This window comes from Protopterus annectens, chromosome 2.part1 (assembly GCF_019279795.1).
Source record: "Protopterus annectens isolate FY-2018-M chromosome 2.part1, PAN1.0, whole genome shotgun sequence".
Taxonomy (NCBI): domain Eukaryota; kingdom Metazoa; phylum Chordata; order Ceratodontiformes; family Protopteridae; genus Protopterus; species Protopterus annectens.
In genome coordinates this window covers 672048106-672067612 of record NC_056729.1, presented here as the reverse complement: position 1 = coordinate 672067612, position 19507 = coordinate 672048106, and the positions used below count along the sequence as shown (strand labels likewise).

Genomic DNA, 19507 nt, shown 5'->3' with positions numbered 1-19507 from the left:
AATTTAGAAGTTGACCTAATAAGGCTTTACTGAGCACTAACAGTCCATACGGGCCAACATATTTTTGAAGGACTATGCACCCTGTAAAGGTGGAACTCTTAAACAAAGACATTGGTAACCTCCAAACTCTGGATCCAACCCAGTTTTGGTTTGTGAAAGATGGATCATGCCTCCTGAACCTGATCGACTTATTTGAGGCAGTCACCAAAGCTGTGGATGAGGGTAAGGTGATTCACACAGCCTATCTTCACCTTCCTATACTCTGGAACAAGCTACCCATCTATGTCAAGCAAAGTTTTTCATTACCCCTCTTCAAGAAAAATCTTGAGTGGATGGGAAATGGAAAATATACCCTGGGGATCATGTCTGTCTCTCTGCTGGATGGTGGCACAGGAAAATAACTTTCTGGGTGGCGTAAGCTATGGTACCTTGCTGGCTAGGCATACGTAGACCCTTGGGCTGATAGCCTAGTACCTACCTATGAACCTATATACTTTCACGTGTGTTTGCAATTTCTTGGAAAGGTTCAAGACTTCCTTGGTCAATTTTCTTTTTGAGATGCACTCTTTGGTCCTAAAGTAAAATAAATGCTGATCAGGGGAGAATAGGATGGTAAACCCCTCTCTGCAGTAGGAATTTATTTCTCTACCCACCCAAAGAATCTTCTCTAGGAATCTGAGGGGTGGCAAGAAAGTGTTGTTCAGGAAGTCACAGGGTTATGACCACAAAATGTTTGCAGATAACCTAAGCAAGGCAGCGGAGGTAATTCCAATAGATGTCGCCCCAGAGCCGGACTGTGTTATAAAGGTTTTCACGGTCCTTTCACTGAAACCGTATTAGTGCGCCTGAAAAGATTCCCTGACTGCTGCAGTCTGGAGGCAGTTGGGGTGTGTGGGGGGTGCTTATTCCTACACCCATAAGCCTGGTAAAATATCGCAACTCATTCCCTTTTTTTATCCTCCAAAGAGATTCAGTAAGGTTTCCAAGCTGCTAGTGTCATCCAGGAAAACATTCACCCTGTCCACTCCAGGATTTGTATTGCACATATGCAGGGTTCATGTCAAAAAGTGAGTCACTTCTACATCAGTAACAGAAGGCAAGCCATTCTACCAGGCACAGGCAATAGCCATGCTAACTACAGATATCTCTCTTGCGGAGGGGATGGGGCATTTCAAAGGTGGGATGGTCCAACGTTCCTGGTCACAGCTAGAGGTCATTCTTCACATCTGGGTCTTGGAGATAAATATTTCAATGTTGGAGGCCTTTCAGGATGTCTTTACTAATGGTGTGATTTCTGTCCCGCCAAAGAACATGACTGTAGTCTGTATATCAGCAAATTGGGGGACAGAATTGTACCCTCTTCCCCCGGGTCATGTGTGGTGTGGGCAAGGTTTACACCATCACCATTGTCTGCTAGTAATTCACATTCCATGGACATGCACTGTATTAGCAGACAAGCTGAGCAGGTAGATACTTCTTAAGTTTTTTAAGTTTTTTTCAACCAGGCTCAGTTCAGATTTTCAGCTGCTTGGGCCAACATTGTTCTGGTGGGATGAGGAGGTCACAGCAAGTGCAGCAGTTACTTTGCCCTGATTCCTCCATAGGCACAATCCCCGAGGGATGCTCTAGTCCACATCTGGCCACCAGGATTCCTCTGCACCTTTTCTCTATTACCCCTCTTAACTCATCTTATTCAGAAAGTCTGAATTTGCAAGACCAGAGTGTAACTCATTTCTACTGTTTGGCCTTGGCAAATTTGGTTCCCTTTCCTTTGGCTTCCTGTAGTACATTCTTCCTGGATGGCGGAGCCGTATCCAGATCTTCTAAATCACCTATCTGAAATGACCCTTCTGAACCAGAAGGCCATGAGATTGACCACTTGGTTCCTCCAGTTTAAATATTGCCAGAGATGCCAGGCTATCTGCCTCAGTGGTCCACATTATCTAATCTTCTCAAAAGCAATCAACCAAGAAGATACACTGAAGTAAATGGGAAAAGGTTTTCCATTTTTGTCCTTGTCAAAAGGTTTAGATCCTTTTTTAAGCACCTCTGTCTTCTGTTTCTGACTTCTTGTCAGAACTTTTTCAGAGCGGATCCATTTTTTTTCTTCCATCAGTCATTTATTTTTATGTTGGACAGAATGAGATATCCATAACATCTCTGAAAATTTCCAAGGCCTTCCTGAAGGGAACATTTTTGCTAAGGCATTCAGTTAATTATCCAATTCCTTGATAGGATAACCGGTTTTGCTCCAAACCTTAGCTACCCCCCCCCCCCCTTTAAACCAGCAGTTTCTGTGGACCTAAAATTTCTTAATTGGAAAACAGTTTTACTAGTTGCAGTCAGTTCTGCAAGACACATTTCTGAGCTATAAGCACGTTCTCGTAAGACTCTCTCTCTATTTCGTAGGGGCAGAGTGGCGTTAAGGACTGAGTCCTTCTCCTTATGGTGACATCCAAAGCAAATTTAAATCAGTATTTTTTATCTCCCAGTGTTCTTCCTAAGATAGTCAAAGAAGAATATATCTTGCACATACTAGATGTTCAACTCTAGTTCAGTCTTCATAGAACAAAGAACTTCAGGTAGACCAGCTGTTTGTAGCCTTCTCCAGGGCAAAACTGGCTAAAAGCATTTCAAAGTTACCCTGTTAAGATGGCTGTCGGACTGTATTTAATTTGCTTATGCTAATCTAGGTTTATCTTTAAGTACAAAACTCAAAAAAGTTCCTTCTACAAGCCTGGTAGTTATCTCTGCAGCCTTTAATACAATTTCAATTGATGTTTGTGTGGCAGGAACTTTGTCCACAGTTCACGCTTTTCTCATTGTAAATTGGGATGTACATTCTTGATCATGCTCATCCTTGGGGTTCCATCATTCTCAGGAGTGTCCTTCCTTGATACTACGCAGGAAAGTGGCAGCTTGAAATCTGTCCCAAATTTTGAATCAGATGAAAATAGACAACATTGGATACGAAAGATTTGGACTTGCCATAACAATGGATCTGTGTTGGCCTGTTTTCATCTGGTTCAACATCCCTCCATCCTTCCACCTTCCAATATTCTGATTCACAGCTCCTGGAGTCTGGGTAGTCCTCACCTGAGACCCTGTCTAATAGCTTTCTATCCTTTATTTCCTGTGTCATTGCTTTTATTATTATTGTTATGGTTCTGTATAAAAGTTTGTATGCTGTATCTGGCAAACTGTATCTGAGGTACTTAAAGTGGAGAGGAAGGAATTTTGGGTAGGGGAGGAGTCGGAACCTTTGATCCAAAATTCCAGAAAAGTTACTAAATCTGAACCTGTGACAACCCAAAAGTTGAACCAAACAAAAATAAGACATCATGGATCTATTGTTATGCTAAGTACATAACTTTCATTTTTATGTTATTTTGAACGAAGGCTAACATTGACAGATAATTATCATTGGCATTTGTTTGACAGGTATTTTAAAACTGTAACCATGTACATAAGGTTTGCCTGGCTCTGATGCAACATCCACCCAATTTAAGTTAGCCTCGGCTATTCAGTTTCTGCTTGTAGCTGTACAGTTATCAAGTCAGCAGCCATCCCTACCTTTTGTCTTGAGTGCTTGATGTTTGTTCCCAAGCAGCACTTTTCATCCCTTTTCATGTTGCTACATAGCAAAGGCAGTATATTTCTGTATGTGTTCAACTCTTTCTCCTCCATTGTGTTTAATCTTTTGCATAAGAATTCAGCATATGTTTGTTGCATTTTTTTACCCCATATTGAGTCTAGAAATGGTCATTTGGCCTTCTGGCTTAGTTAAGTAAACTCACATGAATTTGTATCCTTTTGCTTTAGTGTACTGTCTCCTTTGCTGTCCTGAGTCATACCATAGAAATGGTTTGCAACTGCTTGTTGAAGGACTTTTTTAACCAGAGGTAATACATTTAGGTTTAATGCAAGTCTGTTTTTTTTAGTGGTGAAGTCTGATGTTGAGAAGGGTATGTGATAACTTCTACCATTTGATAGCCTGAGCAGGAAAATAATCTCTGGATACTGTGTGCATCGGGTCTTTTGTAAACGTGTTTTGATTTTTTTTTAGAGGAGTATTGGAAGTGATTCTCAAGGAAGAGCCACAGCTGCAAATAACAAACGCCAGCTTGGAGATAACAGAAAGGCATACAACTGTTTGCCTTTACAAATAAACACAAATAAAAGCAAAGATGCCATTGTAGGGTCTCATTGTAAGGAAATTGGAGACTCATCGCAGTTTAAGGATTTACTTCTACCACCTGTGAGCCGAGAGACTTTGCAAGATGATCACCCTTTTCAGATTGAAGATGGAAGAAGGGATCTAGTAATAGACAGCGGTCAGGTATGAAATTAAAAACTAACAAAATTTGAAGTTAAAATGAAAACAAACTTGTTTCCTTCACAGCTAGCTAAATTACGATGATATAAAATGTAGTTCAAATGTTTGGAAGCATTGTAGCAAAGTAATGACATGCGTAAAAGCCTGAATTACAGGAAGTGTTAGAATTCTAAAAGCATATTAGTCCGGTATTGGAGTAGAATGTTTTTGTTGTAATACTTGGTGGTTACTTGCGTTGAGAGAGTGGAACATTAGCATTGTTTCAATGGTATGTAGTGTGGAACATTAGCATTGTTTCAATGGTATGTAGTGATGTCCTATGTCACTTGCAGTATTCTTCACCTTCTCCTGTCTAGGATAACTCTGTGTCTGGCCATTATACCAAAGCTGTTTAGTTCTTGTACATGCCACACATCGCATGTATGCTCCCCGTATAGAACATAGGGCATAAAGGTGACATATTGACACAGTTAACTATAACTTATTGGCTGCCAGTCTGAACGCCATCATAGACAGTCAGTCTGAACCCCCTTTGCTGTGCTGATACCTAGCCATCAGATAAGTTTACAGTTGTTTTTTTTGTTACCTGGAGTTCGTTGTCCAAAACAGGAGAGAGTTGCTGTGAAAGGGAGATTCCCCATATGGGTCATTTTTCTTTTTATGTTTGGGTGCTTCCCACGATCATACTTGTAGTATTTGTAAGGTGCTTGTGCCTAAGACTCTTAGGAGCCAGTTGTTTTCCCTGACCATTTATCTCTAGAACCAGTGGTGTAAACAGTTGGCACAAGGTAGCATGGAAGAACCATTTAACCCTGAGGTACTACCATTCAGAAAGAAGGTGGCCAAGAAATCGTTGCCAGAGTCTCTTGCTGTCTACCCTCCATCAGACATCTCTCTCTCTCCCCCTAGAAGTGGTGATAGTTGTCTATGCTGTCCTGTGTAGACATCAGATTCCTCTTCCATGACCCAATTAGCGGCCAACATGGATCCTTCCTTTTGTAGGTCCTTTGAAGATTTGTAGCCGTCTATTCTGCATGTTGAGGGGGAACCATGGTGGGTTATCTCTGAGGGCCTTGGAGGGATTCCACAGATTCTGGTCAGGGAGGTGGTGCTAGGTACTTTGATCAAATCTCATAGGAGGTTGGAACCTTCAGTGTTTTAGGCTGGCGTTCCTTCCAATTAAAAGTTGAAGACCAGGCATACTTCTCTTCATTCTAAGGACCCTCGAAAGTAATGTCAGGAGCTTACTCAGGGCCTGCTTAATGCTTCAGTGACCATAAAGCCTCCACTAAGGGGTTCTGTGCCTGCCGTACCTTGGACTTCTCTTTCTAATAGGCCTAGGGTCCCAGTTTCTCAGATGAGGATTTAGTCTGATGAGAGGTCTTTGACTTATTCTCAGATCTTCTCTCTTGGCTTATGGCTGTAATGAAGAGGACTCCATTAGCCCCGAGTTGTCTTTTCAGGACACAGTAGCCAGGATGATGGAATGCTTTTAAGTGGAATTCTTCTCAGGTGTCAGATATCCAGAAGAGTTTGTATGAGTTGCTTTAAGTTGACACGCCTAAACCTCCTGCAGTACCTACTTGAGTTGGCTGCTATGTTAGACACCTTTATAGTTGCCTCTAAGACTCCTGATTCTCAGCCCCCCGCCCTAAGAAACCCAATGGGCTCTACAAGGTTCGTGAGGATTGTTAGTTCCAGTTTAAATGTCCTCATGCTGATCCTGTTGTGATGTCAGTCTCCTGACGAGCCTTCTAACCTTTTGCCCTCCACCAAGCTCTTGCCTTTAGATAAAAACAGTAGAGCCATGGAGAGGATTGGAAAGATCTACACTGCTGCCACCTTGGCCTTTTGAGCCATTAATTACCAGACCTGCATGACCAGATATGCTCTGGCCTTGATTGCGAAGGCTTTATGGGTTATTTCTGACTTCCCTGATTCTGAAGTAATCTGCTCTTTCTGTTTTGGGTTCTACCTCTCAGGTGGCTTGCCACTCTGTCAAATACAGCTATGATGCAGCTGATGCCTCTTTCAGAGCTGCTGCTTTTAGGTCTGTCATGAGATATTCTTTGCTCCATCTTCAGTTATTACCTGAAGACGTTAAGACCAAGTTGCTGAAGGCTGCTTCTTTGGATAATAAAAGTCTTTTTGGGATGGCTGCTGCTGATATGTTTGCCTCTACGGGGGGAGAGCTTTGCAGAAGCTTAAACATATTTTTGTGTCCCCCACTACGTTCGAGGAACTATCCTACTAGTTCTGTTTTTATTTGCTGGCATCTTTGTTAGGCCACTAAAGGAAGGAAAGGTGGTAGGCCAGCCCCTCCTGCTAAATCTTCTCAGGCTGTTGTGGAAAGAAGCCTCCTTTATTTGACAAGCCTGCCTCTCTGACATTTTGTCCTCTCAACTCTCTTCCAGTTTCCCCTCGTCTCTCTGGCTCTACTTCTGTTTTCCAAACTAGCAACACATCAACACAGATTCTTGGGATGTTCATCGTGTTTCACTGCTGCAGTCATTACACTTGGGTTATCCTGCCGTCCGGCAGTCCTGCAGTCGGCCAGAGTTCCAAAGTCTTGGTCCGGCGTCGGTTGCTGTCTCTCCTTCTCTGACGTCAGTGCGCCAGGGGTGTATAAGATGCAGCCGACGCCATTTTCTCCTATCTTTCTTGCCACGCGGTGCCCGAAGCAAAAGCAGTTCGCAAGTGCCGGTCGGCCGACTCCTGAGATATCAAATTCGATTTCAGAACCGAAGTCTTCAATAAAGCGAAGTACCCCGGTGGGGAAACTTTTTTTTTCTTGCCTCAGACCGATGTCAGTAAAAGTTAATAATTATTTCTTGTGGGAAGCAAATACCTCATAAGGATTTTCATTCTTACTGTATTCCATGCCTAGGCCCAGATCACGACGTCACTAGTTTCGGTTTTGTGCTAGATTTAACAAACGTACCATTAAACGTCAGTTTGATTTTGCTCGCCATTACTTTGGCCGAAGGTTTAATTATTCAGTGCCGTCGGAACAACCGACGACCGGAATGCACAAAAAACTCCGATATAAAGATAAGGACAGGCACCCAAGGCCAAAAACTGACGATTAAGCCTCTTCTAGGCCAGTCATCGGTTCGCCAGTTTTCAGTGAGGAGCTTTCGCAGCCCCTGACGCCCGCTACTTCAGAACCACAGGCCGCAACAGACTCCCACGTGGAGGTGCCTAGGCCTCTGGATACTCAAGGTGTTGGGCCAACGGAGATTAACCCTTCAGATGGGTCCGGAGCCGCTGAGCAGGCATCGGCTTCTGAGGGTGTTTTCAGGCCTACACAACTTACCATTGCATCTGCAGCCAAGTCTAAAACTACTTTAAAGACAAAGAAGCAAGTACAGCATTCACCTGGACAGGCCTCCATGCCTAAAAAACAGATGCTCAAAATGGCCAAAGACTTGATGACTCTGATCAGGGGTTCCCATCTCCCTCCTGATAAAAGGCCTAGGCAGGATACAGATTGATTCCTCTGACCAGGTTTCTATTTATTCTGATTCCTCTTCAGACCAGGGATATTTTTTACCCCCCCATGAGGACTCTGATGCTGAAGAATCAATTCCTTCACCCTCTCCTCCCGAGGATTATTCTTTTGGGGAAACTTTACATACCATGAGGGAGCATTTCCATTGGGAGGGCCAGGATTACTCAGAATCCAAGAAAAGGCTCAGATTTTCTTTTATTACCTCAGCACAGGCCCCTTGCTATTCCGCCAGTGTTGGACATTGTGGATGATGTGTTCTCTGAATCTAGTTTAAATCCTGATTCTTTACCCCCAGCTCCAGTCAAGCCAGACAGGTACTACAGAGTCCCTGACTCTCACAAATTTCTTTATAAAAACCCTGTTGCTGACCCAGAAACTATTTCCCAGGGTCCCAAAGGGGTAAAGGCTTCCACGGCTAAAAATCCAGTTCCCTCGGATAGGGATTCTAGAGCATTAGACAGATGGGGGAAGAAAGTCTACACCTCTGCAACTTTGGCAGTGAGGGCTTTAAATTGCCAGTTTCACATGCTTAAATATCAACAATATTTACTGTCTCAATTAAAACAGAAAATGAGTACAAATGCAGAACAACCTGATTATAAGGAAATGCAGGATTTATTGCATGCAGCTGAACAAGTGGGAAACATACTTTGCAATGTGGTTTTGATTCATTAGAAGCTTCTTGTAGAGCAGCAGTTACAGGATCTGTGATTCGAAGGCATGCTTGGTTGAAAGAACAAAGTTTACCAGATCATGTTAAGGCAAAATTATCGGATGCTCCTTTGCAGCAAGATAATTTATTTGGTATTAAGGCAGAAGAGGTATTAATGAAAATGGAGGATAAGGCAAAATCTATGCAAACAGTGAAGTATTTCTTACAGGTACAGCCACCACGATTCAGCAGGAGTTGGCCTACAAAAAAATTGGTCCTTTCCAGTGGCAGACAGGCCACAGAGGCAGATACAGACACCCAAGAGGCAGATATCAGCCACAAGGCTCTTACAGACCACGACAGTGGGGTGCTTCAACCCCAAAAGGAGGTAAGGACAAGTCACAACCTTACAGGAAACAGTCCCAATGACTTCTCCCTTCCAATGCCAGACTCTTCCCTTTTGGCAGCTCCCTTAGGGGGGAAACTAGCACTTTTTTCCTCAAAACTGGCAAGCAATCACCCAAGACAAATGGGTGCTGAATATTGTGTCTCAGGGTTACAGGTTCCACTTTCACACTTTTCCAAGGCTTAAAGGAATGCCAGACCTGCCACAAAATCAATGGGCAGAGGCACAAGAACAAATTACAGCCCTCATGGGCATGAGAACTATTCAAAAAGTACCACAGCAGGAAAAAGGACAAGGATTTTACTCAAGACTCTTCCTGGTCCCCAGAAAGGACAAAGCCTGGAGACCCATTCTGGACCTTTCTACTCTAAATACTTACCTGGATGTTCCGAAATTCAAAATGTTGACACTACAGCAGCTCCTTCCCATGTTGGGCAAGAAAGCTTGGCTTGTTACTTTGGACCTCAGAGGCATACCTGCATGTCCCTATCAGACAAAATTGCAGAAGATACCTCATTCATAGCTGGTTCAATGCACTACCAATTGTCTGCACTGCCCTTTGGCTTATCTACTGCGCCCAGGGTCTTCACAAAGTGCTTGGCACCAGTAATTGCATTTTGCAGACAAAAAGGAATTCAAATATATCCATATCTGGACGACTGCCTGATTCAAGCAGAGAGCAAGGACATTCTTCTACAGCATCTGGCATTTGTAAAAAGATTAAGTTGCCTAGGGTACACAGTAAACGAAAAGAAATCAAAACTAGTGCCCTCACAACAGATAATATTTCTGGGTGCCAGCTTAAATACAAAGGCCCAGATGGCTTATGTCACGCCAGTTAAACAAGGACAACTGACTCAGTATTTTCAAATGATGGCAACACAGCCCCAATTCCCTGCAAGAAAAATTCTGCAGGTCTTGGGGTTCATGGCATCCTGCATTCTACTAATTCCATATGCAAGACTGCATATGAGGAAATTACAGTGTTACCTAAAGTGTTTGGTCTCAACACTCTCACAGCTTGGAAACAGTAATACCACTAATTCCCTGCTTACAACAGGAGTTTCAATGGTGGGCACAGGCATGTCACCTCAACAAGGGTCAACCATTTACTCTTCCCACAGCCAGGCAGACTTTAACAACAGATGCATTGGATTATGCCTGGGGAGCACACATGGCAGGAAAATGTATTCAGGGCAAATGGACCACAGACCAAATGCATCTTCACATCAATCAAAAAGAGATGTTGGTTGTAGCTTTACAGCTTTCAAGGATCTTCTGCATCCAGGACAATTACTACTAAAGACAGACAACACCGCAGTAATGTGGTACATAAACAAGGGAGCACTCATTCTTATCCCCTATGCAGACAAGCCATGACCTTGTGGAACACAGCTCTAACCTATCAAGTTCATCTACAAGCACAATTCCTGCCAGGAAAGAAAAACACTCTGGCAGACGACTTAAACAGAAACATCATGGATCCTCATGAGTGGAGATTAAATCCACAGGTCGTCAGCATGATAATGCAGAAAAGGGGGTACCCCAACATAGATTCTGCACGAGAACTTATCTCACACAAACTTGGAAAGTGGATGCTCTTTCGTTCAGCTGGAAAAACCTAAATGTTTATGCCTTCCCACCTCTGCCTCTCCTTTCATAGGTACTCCTAAAAGCCAGACAAGAAAAACCACAGATGATTCTGATTGCTCCAGACTGACCACGCCAGCATTGGTACCCAATCTTAAAGAACTTGGCTCAAGGCCCACTTTGGATTTTGCCTCAAATTCCACACCTTCTGACTCAGCAAAACAGTCAGATCCTGCACAGTCAGCTCAAAACCTTAAACCTCGCTGCATGGCAGATTCATTAGACAAACAGACAACTCCTCTCTCTAAAGCTGTTATGGATGTCATTTTGGAGGCCAGAAGGCCTAGCACCAGGAAATCTTACTCTGAAAAGTGGAAGAGATTCTGTGCCTGGAACCAGGCTCAAAACCTTGATCCTCTTGTCCCTAACATTCCTCCGATACTACAATACTTAACTGAGATGCTGGACAAAGGACTATCCTTCTCATCCATTAAGATCCACGCTTCTGCCATCTCGGCTCATTACAACACAGATCCTCTTATTTTCTCTCACCCATTGCTAAAGCAGTACCTCAGAGGGGCTAAAAACATAAGACCACCCCTGAGAGCACCAACACCTACTTGGGACCTCAATTTCATCTTGGAAAAGCTCACTTTGCCTCCTTTTCAGCCAGCCAACTCAGCAGAGCTAAAATATACATCATGGAAAACTGCTCTGCTTCTGGCAATAACCTCAGCGCGAAGAGTCTCAGAGCTGCAGGCACTAATGGCAGCGGAGCCTTTCATCATTTTCCACCAAGACAGGGTTTCTTTAAGAACAAACCCTTCCTTTATGCCTAAGTGTGGCTCTTAACCAAACTATTCACTTGCCAATATTTTATCCAAATCCCCAGAATAAAGGGGAGAGACTTCTTCATTCCTTGGACATGCACAGACTATTGCGCTTTTACTTGGACAAAACAAAAGCTTTCAGAAAAACTGAACAATTGTTTGTATCATATGCTGCAGTGTCACAGGGAAAGGCTATTTCAATGCAGACCATTTCAAAGTGGAATAGGACTCTGTATCCGGTTCTGCTACACACAGCATGGGAAACCTGTACCATCAAACATCAGGCCACATTCCATCAGGGCAACTGCTACTTCTGCTGCCTACATTAGAGGAGTACCTACCAAAGACATTTTGGAAGCTGCAACTTGGAGTTCAGTGCACACCTTTACCAAGCATCATCACTTGCCTCTCTACTCTAGATCCAGAGCTGGCTTTGCCACTGCAGTGCTGCAGGGCCTTATAGCCACATCAAATCCTCTGTAGAACCAGCCACCCTGACTCAGCTTTGGGATTCAACCCAAGTGTAATGACTGCAGCAGTGAAACACGATTAACATAGTACAGTTTTGTACCTACCATAAATGTAGATGTTCAAGTGTCTTCACTGCTGCAGTCCAGGTTACCCTCCAGCCCCCCTTTCTTAGCTAGGACTTATCTACACTTTTCTACCCTTTTCTACCCTATACTACCTATGTGGTGTATTTGCTGGTAGCTTAACTTTTTGGTGTTATTTTTCATGTATGCTTTTTTAGCAATATGTATTGCCTACCTATTTGGGGGCACCTGACATCTGACTCGAGAAAAACTGAAGAAAATGGTGTCTGCTGCATCTTGGATACCCCTGGCGCACTGACGTCAGGGAAGAGGCAACAGCAACCGACGCCGGACCCACACTTTGGAACTCTGGCCGACTGCGGGACCGCCTGACGGCAGGATATCCCAAGTGTAATAACTGCAGCAGTGAAGACACTGTTAACATCTACATTTATGGTAGGTACAAAACTGTACTTTCTGTCCATCTGTCAAGGTTACTTCATGGTGTGGAAATCTCTCCCTCCTTTAAGGGATTCCTTAACCTCCTCAAGAGCAGCTTCCTGCTTTCTCAGATGGTTTTGGATCCCTGGTGGTCCAGGAAACTCTTCTGCCTGTCCATCCTATCCAAGTTGGAAAGGGGTTTTATTCCAGAATGTTCCTGGTTCCTCAAAAGGAAGGGCACTTGGGAGACCTATTCTGGATCTCTTCTTAGCACCTTTCTCAAAGGTTTCATCCTTTCAGATGCTTTCTCTTCAAATTGGTGTCCTTGGATCTGAAGGTTGCATGCCTTCATATTCCTATTTATCTTCTTTTCAGGAAGTTTTTGCACTCATCTGTCATTTTCAGTTCTGTGCTTTGCCCTTTAGCCTCTTTACTGCCCCAAGGGTATTCACCAAATGCCTAGCTCCTGTGATTGCTTTTTGCAGGCTCCAAGGCATTCAGATTTTTCCTTATTTGGGTGACCTGTTGATTCATGCACCTTCTCCCATTTGCCTGTTACAGGTTGTGGAGTTCCCCATATCTCTCCTTCAGAGTCTGGGCTTCACTATCCATTTCCAAAAGTCTGTCCTAACTCCTCCTGAGGATCACATGCTTCTGGGCTGCAGAATTCAGACAGTGCCAATATTGGCCTCTGTTCCAGCTCCAAAGGTTTTGTCCTTGACTGCTTTCTTTCAGTCTCCTCTTCCTCTGCCTGCCATTCCAGCCAGTGTTTCTTAGAGTCCTAGAATTCATGGCCTCTTCTGTTCAATGCTCCCTCTTGCCAGACTGCATGTGTGGAAGCTTCATTGGTACCTCAGGTCACTTTGGCTTTGGCATTGTCATCCTCTGGTTTTCAGTGTGCCTGTTCTTCCTTGTGTCAAGCAGGAATTTGAGTGTGGATTCAGCAACATTCCCTGAACCCAGGTCTGCCCTTTCAGCCTCCAGTTCCTTCTGAAAACTGTTGATTGATGCTTCATACATGGGGTGGATGGCTTCTGTGGTCACCTGAAAGTTCAGGATGTCTTCCTTCTTCCCCCATCAGAAATCAGGTTTTATCAACATCAGACATGAGCTCTGATTCTGGCCTTTCAGACTTTTCATCCCATTCTCTGTCCGGGTCCCCTGAAGGGTTCACACAGTGATGTTACGTCATCAAGCAGGGGGGTCAGAGTCTTACTTTCTTTGCAGCTGGGCCTGGGATCTAGTTCTCCACTTACTTTTCAAGCAGTGTACATTCTTTCAGAAGATGGTCTAGTGGCAGACTCTGAGGTCCAAAACACAGGCATCTGAAGTTGTTTATCTTCTTCCTATTCATCACTGATGGGTTCGGTCCTGAACCCTCTGAACCGAGTCGGTCTTATACCAAGCTTGCGTGCACCAAAAACTCTCAAGCTAAGCTGCTACCCACAATGCCCTTTGCTCAGTTACCTCAGATCTCATTTGCTGCTCAGCCATATAGCAGCATTTCACCGAGCTCTCCAGCCAAGTGCTTTTTTCATATATATTTAATAGTTTGAAAGTTTTTTCTTTAACTTGTTTTATATTGCTACTGCTCTACCCACAGATATTTCTTTTACCATTGTTGTTAATTTCTTGGTATCTCTAACTTTCTACCTTTACAGTATCTTGTTATAATTGTTGGTATATGCTTTTCTCTTTTTCCCCTCTCTGCCCTTGTGTGCGCGAGTGTGTTTGGAATGTCTGAAAAGAAGGGAACTACGGGATTTAAACACTGCTCTTGCAGTGGTAAACTGCTGAATAGTGACCTCCATGAGGAATGTGTTTACTGTTTGGGGGTTCCGCATTTGTCGGCGAAACCTCCGTGTGATATCTGCGCTAGTTTCAGTTAGCGGACACTGAATAAACATTGTAGCAAACTTATTTTGAACAGCCTGTTTGCTTCGCCTTTTTCGCCGTTTCTGCGACTGAGGTCTCACCCCCTCCTGCTTCGGATAAGAAACTTCCTCGATCGGACCCCTCTTCACCGGCCGGTGACCGAGATAAAGGTCACAAGCACAGGGCCCATAAGTCATCATCTGAACACCGATGTTTTTCGTATTTCACTGTTGCAGTCATTACATTTGGGTTATCTGCATGCGGTAGCCCTCAGTCGGCCTGATTAACAAAGTCTTGGGTCCTGCATCGGTTGCTGTCTCTTCTTCGATGACTTCAGGTCGTCAGGGGTATAAAACATGCAGCCGACACCAGTACATCAGTATTTCTTGCCATGCGGTGCCCGAAGCAGAAGCAGTTCGCAAGTGCCGGTCGGCCGACACCTGAAATTTTCGTTCTTGAGTTTCAGATCCGAAGTCTTCAACTAAAGCTAAGTACCCCATTGGGGAAACTTTTTCTTGCTCCTTACCGATGTCAGTAAAAGTTAATTGCATTTCTTGTGAAAAGCAAATACCTCACAAAGATTTTCATTCGTACTGTATTCCTTGCCTAGGCCCTGACCACAACGTACCTTGCTGTCGGTTTTGTGCCTTATTTAATCAATGTACTATCAGTCGTCTGTATATTTTCGCCTCTAAATATTTTGGTTCTCGGTTCAATTATCCTGAAATGTCTGTTAGCCATCCGAGTACCGGTATTCTGAAAAAACGCAAAGATAAAGACAGAGACAGGCCGCCTAGGTCCAAAGCTGCCGATGACGCTTCTCCTAAGCCAGTCTCCAGTTCGCCGATACTCAGTGAGGCACTTTCACAGCCCCTGATGCCCACTACTTCTTATTCACAGACCTCTACTGAGACCCATTCGGAGTCCAGTGGAACCTGCGGATGTCTCTACCTTGGATGGGTCCGGAGCCACTGTGCAGGCACTGGCTTCTGAGAGTGTATTCAGGCCTACAGACTTGAATATTAAACCAACGCCTCCTTCTTCAAGGTGTAAACCTCGAACCGTGCCTAAGAAACCAACACCCAGGCCACATGCACAGGCCTTTATGCCTAAAAAACAAATAAGAATGGCTGAAGATCTTTAATCAGGGGAAGCCAACCCCCCCCCCCCCCCTTATAAGAGACCTAGAACTGAATGTGTTGATGGATCCTCTGACCAGGAGTCTGATTTTTCTAATCATCTAGATTTACCCTTATCTACTTATGAGGATTCTGATGCAGAGGGCTCTATTCCCTCTGCATCCCCTCCAGAGGATTTTTCTTTTTGTGAAACCTTGCACACTTTAAGGGAGCATTTTCACAGGGAAAGCCAGGATTTTTCTGATTCAAAAAAGAGGCTTAGGGATTTTTTTACTCCTACCTCAGCATAGGCCTTTAGCTATACCTCCTGTACTAGACATTGTTGATTATGCTTTTTCGGAATCTAGTTTAGCCCCTGATTCTTTGCCTCCTGCACCCAGAAAACATGATGGATATTACAGGGTTTCTCCTCAAACAAAAAAACAGAGCACTGCTGTAGCTGCCAGTTTTCTTTCTTCAATGCATTCTGGTACCTTGGCCTCTCAGGCCTTCAATGGAATACCTTCATAAGGTCCAAGCAGCTATTTATATTCCATCTCAACATTAATTTATCTTCTTTTAATTGATTAAACAATTAAATCAATTAAACAATTATATGCTTTCCTTTGAATATTATGCAGCTTAGAATTCAAGGATGTGCCCCCCACACATATACACACTTACACATTATACCATGATTATATTAAATACATTAACCCAACACAAGGTGAATTCCCAAATAACATTTTTAAATAACATTTTTTCTTAAAACAATTCACATTCACATTCTCATATACCTCAATAAACTTGCACAATTAAACACACAAAATACATTTCGACCTACCCCCAAGATTCGTTTATAAATATCTATACATAACATATAAATTCATTTTATTTTTTTTTTGTTTTTACTATTTTGTCATCCTTACACTAATTTACTTTTAATATTAAATCAACTTAATTTATTAATCCAATAATTTAATTCTTTTTTTATATGTATATTTATATTAAACCCAATACATTAATTCTGAAATTAACTAACCAGAATCCATTAGACTTAACATTTACATGCCCCAATCAATATCCATATTGATACCCCTAGGATATGAAGTGCCTAAATATACTATTAATTTTGATTCCAATTTAATCAATTTTTTTTTAAACTCCTCACCCGCTATTGTTTGTTCAAAGGGTTTTGCTAATGCACTAAAGAAAAAACTATCTACACTACCCCCATGTGTCTCACAAAAATGTTGCGCGACTGGGCTATCCATTCTCTTATTTCTTACATCGCCCAAGTGCTCCAGTATTCAGTTTCACCTTTTTTTTTGTCCCACATACCATTTACAAGGTGTACATCCACATTCAATGATGTAAACTGCATCACACGAATTACAACCAAATTCATTTTTATCAAAAACATTTTTCCATTTATCCAACCCTCAATATTTTTTAATTTATCACAAACTTTGCAGACCCCACATGGAAATACTCCCTTTCTTTATACTATATCTACCTTATTTCTTGTTCTTAATTCTTTTAGATTATTAAATCTACCATATGAAAAGGTAACCCTCTCTGGAAGTAGCTTTCCCACTACTTCATGAAATGGAAAAGGTAAGTGTAGAACCCCTTTTCTTTGTGAACAAATTCTCTCCCTTTTCTGAGGTACTTAGGGGGTTAGTGAATAATCTTTTGCCAGTTGTATGTAGGGATGAAGTAGTGGGGAAGCTATTTCCATAGAGGGTTACCTTTTCATATGGTAGATTTAATAATCTAAAAGAATTGTTAAGAACAAGAAATAAGGTAGATATAGTATAAAGAAAGGGAGTATTTCCATGTGGGGTCTGCAAAGTTTGTGATAAATTAAAAAATATTGATGGTTGGATAAATGGAAAAATGTTTTTGATAAAAATGAATTTGGTTGGAATTCATGTGATGTAGTTTACATCATTTAATGTGGATGTACACCTTGTAAATGGTATGTGGGGCAAACAGAAAGGTGAAACTTAGAATATTGGAGCACTTGGGAGATGTAAGAATAAGAGAATGGATAGCCCAGTGGCACAACATTTTTGCGAGACACATGGGGGTAGTGTAGATATTTTTTTCTTTAGTGTATTAGCAAAACCCTTTGAAGAACAAACAGTAGGAGGTGATGAGTTTAAAAGAAAATTGATTAAACTGGAAACCAAATTAATAGTATATTTAGGCACTTTAATATCCTAGAGGTCTCAATCTGGATATTGATTGGGGCTTCTAAATGTTAAGTCTATTGGATTCTGGTTGGTTCATTTCAGAATGAATGTATTGGTTTTAATATAAATATACATATAAAAAAGAATTTAAAAAGTTATTGGATTAATAAATGAAGGTGATTAATAAAAGTAAATTAGTGTAAGAATGAAAATAGTAAAAACATAAAAAGTAACTTTTTTTATTTAAAATGAATTTATATGTTTTGTATAGATATTTATAATTGAATCTTGGGGGTAGGTCGAAATGTTTTTTTTGTGTGTCTGTGTAAGTTTATTGAGGTATATGAGAAAATGTGAATTGTTTTATTAAGAAAAAATGTTATTTAATAATGTTTGGGAATTCACCTTGTGTTGCGTTAATGTATTTAATATAATCATGATATAATGTGTAAGCGTGTATGTGTGGGGGGCACATCTTTGGATTCTAAGCTGCATAATATTCAAAGGAAAGCATATAATTGTTTAATTGATTTAATTGTTTAATCAATTAAGATAAATTAATGTTGAGATGGAATTTAAATAGCTTCTTGGATTTTATGAAGGTATTCCATTGAGGGCGTGTGAGGCCGAGGTACCAGAATGTATTGAATAAAGAAAGAAAACTGGCAGCTACAGCCGTGCTCTGTTTTTTTCTTGAGGAAAATTCCTGTATTCCAGCCTTTTTGGAACTTGTGTGGTCAGAAATTACAGGGTCCCTGATTCTCACAAATTCCTTTTTAAAATCCTATTGCGGATCCAGAGACGATTTCACATGGACCCAAGGGCATTAAAGCTTCTACTGCTAAAAATCCCTACCCCTTCTGATAGAGACTCCAGGGCGCTGGATAGATGGGGGATAAGAAGGTTTACACTTCTGCAACCTTGGCCATTAGGGCCTTAAACTGTCCGTTTCATATGTTAAAGTATCAATAGCATGTTATTGGATTGCTTAAACAGAAAATTATGTTGATTCCTGACTGTGCTGAAAATAAAGAATTACAGGATTTAATGCAATCTCTGAACAGGTTGGAAAGCATACTTAGCAATGTGGATTTGATTCTTTAGAAGCCTCTTGCAGGGCTGCTGTCACTGGGTCTGTACTCCGAAGGCATGCTTGGCTTAAGGAGCAATCTTTGCCTGATCATGTTAAAGCTAAACTGCTGGATGCTCCCTTAAATCACCGTTCGGCAACAAAGCTGAGGAAGTTCTTAAAAAGAAGGAAGATAAAGTTAAATCAATGCTAACTGTAAGTTTTTTTTACAAGTTCAGCCTCCTAGATTTAGTAGGCATTGGCCCTCTAAGAATTGGTCCTTTCCTGCCCCTTCCACGTCTTCTCAATCCAAACCCAGACACAGCAGAAATCCCAGGTTTCAGTCACAGGGTATGCACAAGACTAAGCAGTGGGGGGCTTCCGCATCCAAATCTAGAAGTAGTAAGACTCCCCCCTATGGAAAACTGTCTCAATGACTTGCTGTTAAAACTTCCAAGCACTTCTCAGCTGAATGCTCCTTTAGGCGGAAAGATTGGTCTGCAGGCCAAACACTAGGAACTCATAACCCAGGAGAAATGGATCTTAAATATAGTGTCCCAAGGATACAGATTTCACTTCCACACGTTACTAACACCAAGCGGGTGGCCAGATCTACCCCCAAATCAGTGGGCAGAGGCCCAAAAGCAAGTACTTTTTCTCTCTTAAACATGGGGGCTATTCAGTTGGTACCAGAAGAGGAAAAGGGACAAGGTTCTATTCGAGACTCTTCCTGGTACCCAGAAAAGATAATTCATGGCATCCTATCATGGCCCTTTCTACTCTAAACACCTTTTTGGTGATTCCAAAATTCAAGATGCTGACTCTTCACCAGTTGCTTCCTATGGTAGGCAAGGCTGCTTGGTTGGCAACATTAGATTTAAAAGAAGCATACCTGCACATCCCTATCAGGGAATCTTGCAGAAGATGCCTATGCTTCAAAGCAGGCTA

The 19507-nt window shown here is 42.2% G+C and overlaps 1 protein-coding gene across 1 annotated transcript in view; it reads left to right on the top strand.

The window, feature by feature from the left end:
- Positions 1–19507, top strand: part of PCM1 (pericentriolar material 1) — a gene marked incomplete at its 5' end in the record, with an annotated part of 3258627 nt that overhangs the window by 47504 nt on the left and 3191616 nt on the right. Inside the window, one exon of the mRNA XM_044063494.1 lies at positions 4067–4339. Within this exon, the coding sequence (XP_043919429.1) occupies positions 4067–4339 (273 nt within the window). The remainder of the gene's footprint in view (positions 1–4066; positions 4340–19507) is intronic.